Source organism: Pristis pectinata, chromosome 33, assembly GCF_009764475.1.
Source record: "Pristis pectinata isolate sPriPec2 chromosome 33, sPriPec2.1.pri, whole genome shotgun sequence".
Classification (NCBI taxonomy): Eukaryota; Metazoa; Chordata; class Chondrichthyes; order Rhinopristiformes; family Pristidae; genus Pristis; species Pristis pectinata.
The window spans coordinates 1,540,046-1,550,610 of record NC_067437.1 but is presented as its reverse complement, the minus strand read 5'-3'; the positions used below and the strand labels follow the sequence as shown (position 1 = coordinate 1,550,610).

The 10,565-nt window shown below is 46.5% G+C and overlaps 1 protein-coding gene across 4 annotated transcripts in view; it reads right to left on the bottom strand.

Annotated features, from left to right (window-relative positions):
* Positions 1 to 1,430: 1,430 nt before the first annotated feature.
* Positions 1,431 to 10,565, bottom strand: part of LOC127585603 (uncharacterized) — a 30,170-nt gene continuing 21,035 nt past the window's right edge. The window contains exons 6-9 of one of the 4 annotated variants that reach the window (XM_052043196.1): positions 9,379 to 9,520; positions 7,056 to 7,642; positions 4,884 to 4,990; positions 1,431 to 3,014 (exon numbers count right to left, since the gene is read on the bottom strand). In XM_052043196.1, the coding sequence (XP_051899156.1) occupies positions 4,898 to 4,990; positions 7,056 to 7,642; positions 9,379 to 9,520 (822 nt within the window). In that variant the 3' untranslated portion in view covers positions 1,431 to 3,014; positions 4,884 to 4,897. The remainder of the gene's footprint in view (positions 3,015 to 4,883; positions 4,991 to 7,055; positions 7,643 to 9,378; positions 9,521 to 10,565) is intronic. The other 3 variants (XM_052043197.1, XM_052043198.1, XM_052043199.1) reach the window with 3 other exon arrangements.

Here is a 10,565-nt window from a genome sequence, read left to right as displayed (position 1 = left end):
GTTCACACCTAGGAACTTGAAGCTCTCGACCTCAGCACATTGATGTAGACAGGTGCATGCACACCGCCCCCTTTCCTGAAGTCAATGACCATCTCTTGTTTTGTTGACATTGAGGGAAAGGTTGTTGTCATGACGCCATTCCACTAAGTTCTCTATCTCCTTCCTGTACTCCAACTCATCGTTGTTTGAGATACGGCCTACAACGGTGGTATAATCTGCAAACTTGTAGATGGAGTTAGAGCAGAATCGGGCCACACAGTCATGAGTGTATAGGGAGTAGAGGGCTGAGGATGCAGCCTTGTGGGGCACCAGTGCTGAGAATAATCGTGCTGGAGGTATTGCTGCCTATCCTCACTGATTGTGGTCTGTTGGTCAGAAAGTCAAGTAGTGAGAATGGCTCTGCGGTCAGTGGTGTGTTCAGCTTGTGAGATGTGGGAGTTCTGGGAGACATCCAGTCTCCCTGATAACTACATCTGCACGAGGTGCATCCAGCTGCAGCTCCTTACAGACTGTGTTAGGGAACTGGAGATGCAGCTGGATGACCTTCGGCTCCTATGGGATAACGAGGAGTTCATAGATAAGAGCTACAGGGAGGCAGTCACTTCAAAGCTGCAGGAGGCAGGTAGCTGGGTGACCGTCAGGAGAAGGACGGAGAATAGGCAGGTAGTGCAGAGAACCCCTGTGGCCATTCCCCTCAATAACAGATATAGCACTTTGGATACTGTTGGGGGTCGAGCTACCAGGGGAAAGCTGCAGTGACCAGGTCTCTGGCACTGAGCCTGGTTGTGTGGTGCAGAAGGGAAGGGAGGAGAAGAGGAGGGCGATTGTGATAGGGGATTCCGTAGTAAGTGGGGCAGACAGGAGATTCTGTGGATGTGAAAGACACTCCCAGATGGTATGTTGCCTCCCCAGTGCCAGGGTCAGGTACATCTTGGATCGGGTCCACAGCATTCTGAAGGGGGAGGGTGAACAGCCAGAGGCTGTGATACATATTGATACCAATGACCTAGGTAAGAAAAGAGATGAGGTCCAGAAGAGGGAATATGGGGAGCTAGGTAGGAAGCTGAAAAGCAGGACCTCAAGGGCAGTAATCTCTGGATTGCTGCCTGTGCCACGTGCCAGTGAGGGTAAGAATAGGATGATTTGACAGATGAATGCGTGGCTGAGAAATTGGTGCAGGGGGCAGGGTTTCAGATTTATTGATCATTGGGATCTCTTCTGGGGAGCGTACAACCTGTACAAAAAGGACGGGTTACACCTGAACTGGAGGGGTTAGATAGATCTTAGAGCAGGATAAAATGTTGACACAACATTGTGGGCTGAAGGGCCTGTAGAGTGCTGCAGTGTTCTATGTTCTATAGTGCTGATTCTCAAGTATGGCCTACACCTGTTCCAATACTTGCACGTTTACCACTTACACAAAAAATCCACCATTATTAAAAGTTTGCTTTTATTTTAAAGAATAATAAATATGTTTTCCAAGCTCACATTATCTGGATATGAGACTATGCAGCCATAAAACAAAGTATGGCCCCAATAAGTACACAGTACCCAAACTATTACACATCATTGCATGAGAGCACATTGCTTTCAAACCAATGTGTGGCAGAGACACCAGTTAGTGGGGAGAGCTGTTCACATTTGCCACTTAGTGCATGCTCCATGCAACTTATGGTAACCCTGCAATTAGCAAGATCCTTGGCTGTGTGATGGGGAGAAATGGGTTAAGGTCAATACTTTGAGGGTCCCAAGTGGAAATATGGGATGGTGGGAGAGGGGTGATGGGGCCAGAGTTTGCTTCACGTCCCACCTCTGGCACATATGGCAAAGGCCAGGATGCATCCAATTTATTTACTTTTTTTTTAAGTGTGCATCTTCCAACCTCTAGAAAGAGCTCCCATGCCAAGACATGGTGGAGAACATTCCCCCTCCTGCTTTTCCCAATCTCTTGCTCCAAAGCCATTTATGGCTTCACTTTGCGTCATATCCTGATGTCTCCCACCAGCCACGTGGACCATCCCCAAACTCAGCCATTTGGTCCCCTCTAGCAAGAATTTTCCTAACCCAGCTCTTCTTCCTTAACAGGCTCCCTCACACCAGAATGGGAAGCATCGGAAAACAGGTCCCCCCCACAGAGCCTGCTCAGCAGGAAAGGTCGTCATTGGCAAGCCAGGCAAACACAGCAGATACAAGAACAAAACAATCAGAACAGTTCAGCCAAACAAAGTCAATGGTTAAGATATCTTCAGTGCAATTCTTCAGGTTGAATCAATCCATCGCCAGCAAGGTAGCAATGCTGCGCAAAGCAGCCCAGAAGCAACAGGTCACTTCAGTCAAAGCTGCTTTCCTAACTTCACTAGAATGTTTCCTGATGGACTGAAGGGTCTGCTTCAGCATTCGGAATATTCTACGCAAAGCATTGATCACTTCCCTGGACCTCACAGTGCAGACAGTGGAACTCCTTCCCTTAGTTATATTTCACATTGTTTTTCATAACAAGATACAAGAAGATCATTTGGCCCAACTCGCGTATGCTGGCCCTCAGAGCAGTACCATCCCCCAGTCAGTGGTGGACAGGGTGTGGAGAAGAGTTCTTGCATACCTCATTTCCAATAGGTTGTCTTTGGCTGTTCCCCTGGTGGGGTGTGTGGATTGTCTCTCGGGTAAACATTTGAGCAACCTTCAATTGGCCACAATATCAAGGTGTCAGTCCTTGTGGCAAAGGTTGACCATTTGTGGGTTGTGAAGGAGGCTTCTGCTGGTTGGCAGGTTCCACAGGGAAGCAATAACCCTCCATCAGCATTCCTTCCAATCCACAGATGGAGAGCAGCTTCCAGCAGCTCAGACTGTGGGTGGCGAGTCCATTTCTCAGTTCTGGGGTGAGGGGATGGTCAACGACAAGGAGAGTTGGCAGCAGCACATGTAAAATAAAGCCTGGGTGATGCACGCTGGAAACGTGGAATGCAGCATGAAGCAGGACTCGTTCAAAGGAAGCCTTTAAGTCATCTTACACTCTGCAACAAAAAGTGCCCAGTCAACATTACAGTATAGGAGGCCACTTGGCCCATCAGAGAGTTGGTCCCAATCTCCCAAACTCTCTCCACTCTGCAACCTGTTCTCCTTCAAGTATTCCCTTTTTGAAACTTTCCACTTTAATATCAAGCAGTGCATTCTAAATCCTAACCAATCGCTGTGTGAATTCTCTCACCTCATCTTTGCAATCACCACAACCATCAAAAGGTTACCACACCAAAGAAGTCTGTTCAGAACATCAAGTCCATCATCAACTCACTTTTTGAAAATAAGAGCAGTGCATTCTGTCTCATTCTCTTTCCCCACAGCCCTGCAAAATATTTCCCTCAAGTGTCTATCCAGCCCTTAACTCCAAGGACCCAGGTTTGATCCTGACCTCGGGAGCTGTGTGGTGTTTGCACGTTCTGTGTGTGGCCATCTGGGTTCCTTCCAGGTGCTCTGGTTTCTTCCCAAAGACGTGGGCTGGTGGATTAATGGGCTGCTGTAACTTACCCCTAATAGTAAAAAGAATCAAAGGGAAGTTGATGGGCACGTGAGAGGGCACAGAAATAAGGAGAGAGGGAATGGGACTGATGGGATTGCTCGCCAGGGGAGCAGTATGAATTGATGGGCCAAATGGCAGCCTCCTGTGCCATTGTGAGTGTTAAATAATACTGATTCCATCTGCATAAATATCTGGCTTCTGATCTCAGCCCTTAACAAAGTCTCTTTGCATTCCCTGTTTAAAGGGCACATGTGGCCACACACACAGAGTCTTCTCTGCTGGGACAGAACTACCTCGTTTTACAATTACAAGACAAGCAATTACATCAGAGGAAGGCTAGCCAGTGGAACATAACATCCTTTGGTGCACTAATCCAGCCCAACCAAGTCTCCGATGGGCAGCCGAGGTTTGGAGTTTGGTGTGGCAGTGGTGGGGGGAGTCACTGGGAGTCTTGTGCTCATCACACTGCTCCTTTGCCCAGTGAGAGTCAACACCTTGAGGGGACGATAGAGAAATAAAACTGCACAAACTATGAAGAGTGTACAATGGTTAAAGTTTCCACGGCAGGGTGTTTCAATAAGGCTAGGTGTGGCATCATTGTGATCCAGATGTCAGAAGCTGACACTGAACCTTACCTTTTGAGACCTTGCAGCATTTTAATCAATAAGTAATTCAGTATTATCGATTTTTATATATATACATTATATATAATGTATGGCCACTATTTTGGCCCCACCAAGATCTAGTTGTGACAATCACAAGCAGAAGCCTAATGTAGACTAAATCCTAGTTACCAAGGGTCACCAGCGGTAAGGGAGTGGAAATTTTTGGTGAATCCCTTGATGCTTTACACAAAACCTTCCCTTGTTTGATAAAATCACCATAGCCAAAATAAACAAAACACACAGTATCCACCTTACTCTGCTGCCTACATTGCTGCAGTGGAGCTTAGGAATAAGGATCTCATGTCTTTAACTGGATACACTGCAGTTCAACAACAAACAATCTGGTGGAAGAACTCAGCAGGTTGAGCACAAAGGAATTGTCAACATTTCGGGTTGAAAGCCTGCATCGGAACGCTGCTCGACCCACTGAGTTCCTCCAGCAGATTGTGTGTTGCTCCAGATTCCAGCATCTTTTGTTGTTTGCCCCATTGCTGTACCCTTTTGCCTTGCACCATCACCACCTTAGTCATTTAACGCCCCCTGTCCTCCAACCTAATGCAGCCCCCTCCCCCTTAAGATCCCTCCTCCTCTGCCTGACATCTTAAAACTTTTATCGTCTCATTCTCCAACTCCTCTCCTCCTCCCACAGATGCCATGCAAGCTGAAAACCTTCAGCAGGTTGCGCCTTGAATCCAACTCACCTCTTCACTTCATGTCAACTTCTCCTCCTTTGCTTCTGTGACCACAGCTCCTGATGCTCCACCCTGATTGACGACAATGGCTCCATTTCAGTTATTTGTTCAGGGGCCTAATCGACAGACAAACAAAGAAAGCGCTTTCTTTAAATAGAATTAAGAGCAGGAGATGCTCCTAATCCAGGAGGGCAGGGGACATCAGATACTAGCAGGTAGAAATAGGGAGTCCATTCAGTCCAAGCCTACCCCACCAGTCAATTAATTCTTGGTTACCCATATCTCTATTCCACTTACAACCTTGGTTCCTACTTCACTTTTGTTTTTCCTTAGTTTCTCACAGGATGTAGACATCACAGGTAATGCCAACATATGGGCCATCCCTAGTTGCCCCTGAACTATGGAGGCAGTTAAGAGTTAACCACGTTGGTGGGTTTGGAGACACGAAGGATTTCCATCCATTACTGAACCAGATAGGTTTTTACAATAATCCAGTAGTTTCATGTCACTGAGATTAATTTCATTTAATTCCTGATTTATTTAATTATTTGAATTTAACTTTATTAATCCAAAATCAATTTCAGTTTTAGAATTTTTTATTGATCCCAGCATCAGAGGTGTATAAATTGGTAAATTGTCACATGTACTGAGGTACGGTGAAAAACTTTGTTCTGCATGCCATCCATACAGATCATTTATCGCATCAGTGCATTGAGGTAGCACAAGGGAAAACAATAACAGAATGCAGAATAAAGTGTCACAGTTACAGAGAAAGTGCAGGCAGACAATAAGGTGCAAGGTCAACGATGAGGTAGGTTGTGAGGTCATGATGGGCAGAGATAGGGTGAATGCACAGTTCTTCCCAGGGAAAGGGAACCAAAAACTAGAGGGCATGGGTTTAAGGTGGGAGGGGAGAGATTTAGAAAGGACCTGAGGGCCAATTTTCCTCACAGGGGGTGGTCCGTATATGGAACAAGCTGCCAAAGTGGTTGAGGCAGGTACAACGACAACAGTTAAAAGACACTTGGACAGGTCCATGGATAGGAAAGGTTTAGGGGGATATGGGCCAAACGAGGACAATGGTTTGATGGACATCTTGCTCGGCTTGGACCAATTGGGCCAAGGGGCCTGTTTCGGTGCTGTGTGACTATGATTCTATCAGCTTTCTGGGGAGAGATTTACTCCCCTTGACTGACCTTCTTCTAATTTGAAGATTTCCCCCCCAAAATCAGAAAGGGGCAGGTTTGACCCTGCAGGAATTAATTCCTTTCTGACAAATCCATTAATTATTCTAACAAATATTCTAACAAAACTGGTGGGGGGGGGTGGGGAATAATAGATCCTTCTCCCCTCTGCTTGACATCGGATGGGCACACAGTGCTATATTACAGTCCTAGACTCAATGTCATAGACAAAACAGTACAGCACAGGAACAGGCCCTTCGGCCCACAATGTCTGTGCCGAAATGTGTCCTGGGGATCCACATTCACCAGAGAGGGAGGGTGGCGGTGATTTGTTCACAGCAGAGAGACCCCTTTCCAGCATGTGTCTGTGTGGATCAGGTCCCCTGGTATCTGGAGTCTGTGCGGAATATTCGTACTATTAGGGTGTGGCAGAGAAGCCCTCTCATCTTCTGCAAAATGATTTGTCCATTGCAGACACCAGAGAATACAATTAGATTAAGTCTGTCTGGTTGATTCAGCCAACCTTGGTCAAAACCAATGTGTCATTTTTTTGTCTGTGGTAGAGTTCCATCAGCGACCTTTGATGGCCAATGGTGCTAGAACTGTTAGAACTATAACAAATCAATCCCTGATTGAAGGAGGTCCAGCATTAGAGATGTTGGGTCAAACCTTGAACAGGAGCCAGTGAACCAGCTGTGGTCAATGCTGCCATTCTCTCTAGCTGAGAGACTGATGCAGAGATTATCTCCAGAGCCAACCTATGAGGCACAGGGACCATGGTACCAGACTGTCCTAAATACAGTGGTTGGAAGTAGGGCTTTACAGATCACAACCCTTTGATAATTCACTTGTCTGATTGCCTGAGGTGACTGAAGCAGAAGAGCTTTAGGAGCTGCTTTATAAAATGCAAGCTGGAACTGCAACAAGATGGACTCGGGATTAGCAGGGCCAAGCGGCAATCATTTCCCTCACCCCTCTCGCCAAGCTCTCCACTCACCTGCCGTTTCTTTCTCACTAAACAGCTGAGGAGAATCGCATTGGCAAACACGCTGAACACCAGGACGACAGCCACTATCCGCGACATCAGAGAGGTCACCTGACTTCTGCATTCCCTTGTGGCTAAGACATAGCCTTCATTACTGATGGTCAGAGACGTTGGGTTGGCATTGCTTTGGTCATCTACGGTTGATTGGCTGACGTTGACTGGACGGCTGTTGGTTCCATTGATTAGGCTGGTATTGGCTGCTGATGAAAGCAGATGACTTTCATTGTTTAAGGCATCACTGGTCAAGGCTAGAGATGTATTGGTTAAGGTGGTCACACTGCCATTGGCTGTTGATGGATACAGCTTACTTCCATTGGCTAAGTTACCACTGTTCAAGGATGGCAATGTATCGCTTCGATTGGTTTGGTTGGTTGGAGGTGCACTGACCAATGGTGATTGCAGGTTTGTTTCATTGCTCAGAGATGTTGGCACTTCAGTGGCCATTGGGATATGATCAGCTCCACTGGCAGGAATACCCAATTGTTCTGTTGAAGTCAGTGTGAAGGACGTTGCTGTTGACAACGTTCCCATAATGTGCCCTAGAACACAAGGGATTTAAAAGGAAGCCAGTTTGGAAACAGGAACGCAAGTAATTTATCTACAGTCAGGTAGAGAAGCAGAATACACTTCCCACTGGCTCTTGTTCCAACTTTCTTTACCCACAGTAAGCCTGACATCCATCACTCAGCCTGAAGTGACCACCTCCCCAACTCCCCGTACTGAATAGCTTGCTTGACCATTTGAGAGGACAGTTAAAAGTAAACAACATCATTGTGAATCTGGAGTCACTTATAGAACAGATCTGATAAAACAGCAAATTTCCTTCCCTGATGAGCATTAGTGAACCAGATGGGATTCTGCAACAATGCAGTCGTCTTATGATCATTATTAGCTTTTTAATTCCAACATGTAATTAATTAACCAATTTGCAAGTTTTCTGGTTGGGGATGGTGGGATTTGAATTCATGTCTCCTGATCAATAGTCCACCCTTTGCACCTTAGTCCGTCTGGACACTAGTCTGTGCCATAACCACAATACTAATGTGCCGAACGCAGTGGGCATGACAAGGAGCACTTGCAGGTTCTTCCAACATCGGCACCCTCCAAGTCTGGTTTGCAGCCTGCAGATGATGTTGGCACATTGGGGAATAAGTTTTGGCCCCTCCACCGGAAATGATTGAAGGAAGAGTAACAATGGGAGGGGCCCCCTACGAGGTAAAATCTCCTCATCTGGAGATGCAAAGAGAACATCTGTTTCAAAATGCTCCCATTTCATTATGGCATGGGAGGTCTTTCAGCCCATCGAATCTCTGCGGGCTCACAGAGTAATCCCATTCCTCCAGTAATTTTCCCTGTAACCCATTCTCCCCACATTCCCTCCAGGCCCCCTGATTCTACCTCTCACCTCCAAACTAGGGACAATTTACAGCGGCCAATTAACCCACCAACCCGCACTTCTTTGGGATGTGGGAGGGAATCGGAGCACTCTGGGGAAACCCACGCGGTCTCAGGGAGAACGTGTAAACTCCACACGGACAATGTCCAAGGTCAGGATAAAACTCAGGTCCCTGGAGTGGTGAGTTAGCAGCTCTACCTGCTGTTCACTGGGTCACCTTATGGGTAAAGGACATCTGCTCTATCCTTGCCCAAAATGATGTAGACTGGACTTCCAGTTGTAGATGTGTGCTGTCTATAGGGTCTGTGTAGCACTCTGAAACAGGCAGTGTCTCAGAGCAAGATCCCTGCCCAGGAAGTCAGCCCCACACTAGGAGGAAACACAGAAATCGCAGGCACTGATTGCACCTGGTGACATTGAGCAAAGTCTGGAATAACCTCCCTCTGGCCTGGTGACTTTCACACTAGTCAAGTGCCGATCGCTTCTGCACTGCACTAATGCTTAAACTCTAGGCAACCGTAGGCATCCCAAAACACATCAGGTACTTGTAGATAAATGCCACAGCTGCAGGACATTTCACTCATTGTGCCTCTACTAGCTCCTCAGTGGAGGCAGATTCAACAGTAATTTCCAGTGTGGGAATTGGAGATATCCTTGGAAAGGAAGTTGTGAGGAAGGTGACTAATTGGACAGTTGAGTCAATGAGCCAGCACAGGCACAATAGGGCTGAATGGACTTCTTCTGAGCTTGTCATAAAACCCACAAACAGCTGATTTCCCAAATGGTGAAAGACAAGACCAAGATGGTGCGATTACTGCTTCCTGCAAGACTGTACAGTGACCACTCACCCAAAATCACAATAAGCAAGGCCACACTTACCTGGTGTACAGGTGTACAAAATGCATTCATTAAAACGGCACTTCCTACTCTTAACGAGAGCTTTAAAAGAATGCAGGTTCTCTAACAAGTTCTGGAGAAGATGTGTAGAATTCCATCGCGTGACTTCGCAGTTGAAGGATTCCTATGGGTTCCATACAGGAGAAGACACAAAGGTAAGCAAGTGATGCAGTGGCTAATGCTACGACCCCTCACACAGGTTACTGCTCCAAAGGTCTGAACGCACAGTTAAAGCCAGGACTCCCAACGTAGCTCCAAGAGAGGGCTGCACTGTCTTTCAAATGTCACTTCCATCACCGGTATAGCTCTCCCCACCATTAAGGACATCGTCTCAGGAAGGTGACATCCATCATCAGGGACCCTACATCCAGGCCATGCCCTCTTCTCAAGGAGGTACAGGAGCCTGAAGACCCACACCTCAAGGTTCAACAACAGCTTCTTCCCCACTGCCGCCAGGTTCTTGAACCCACCTGAAAAGCTCTAATTCTACCTCAGACTGTGTTTCTTTTTCTCTGTCAATTTGCACTGGTGTCATTGTTCAAGTTATGTATAGTTTATGTTAATTTAAGTTTGTTAACTTACATTTATAATGTACTGAGCTGCTGCTGCAAAAAGCTGATTTTCATGACATTTATATCCTGGGTATGTGTACCCATGACAATGAACTTAAACTTGAAATGAGATGGTAATTAAGTGGACTGTCTGCTCTATAAAAGTAGGAAGGCAGTCATGTAGTGAGTCAAGGAACATGGTGGCTTTCCCTAATTTTGTGGTTAAGTTTTATTGCTTAACCAACGTCACTTTTTAAAAAAACACAGATGCCTTAGGTCATTCGCACACTGCTGTTTGTGGGAATTTGCTGTGTGCAAATTATCTGCAGAGTTTCCTTCAGAACAGGACAATCATGTTGCTCAACAGGTTATTTGTCAACTTGGGACATCATAGTCATAGAAGTGACAGGTTCTAAACTGATTTACATGTGTGATGTGACAGCAGTAGGGAGCCACTTGCATGATCTGCTGTGGCCAGTTACAGTCAGGTCTCCACTGTGCCACCAGCCAGGGACTGCAAGTCACTGATGATGAAGCAATGGTGATACACAGTAAAGCACCATTAGTCCAAGGGGCTCTGGTGGGGCCTGGTCCAGCAGATTATCTGGACCATTGGAT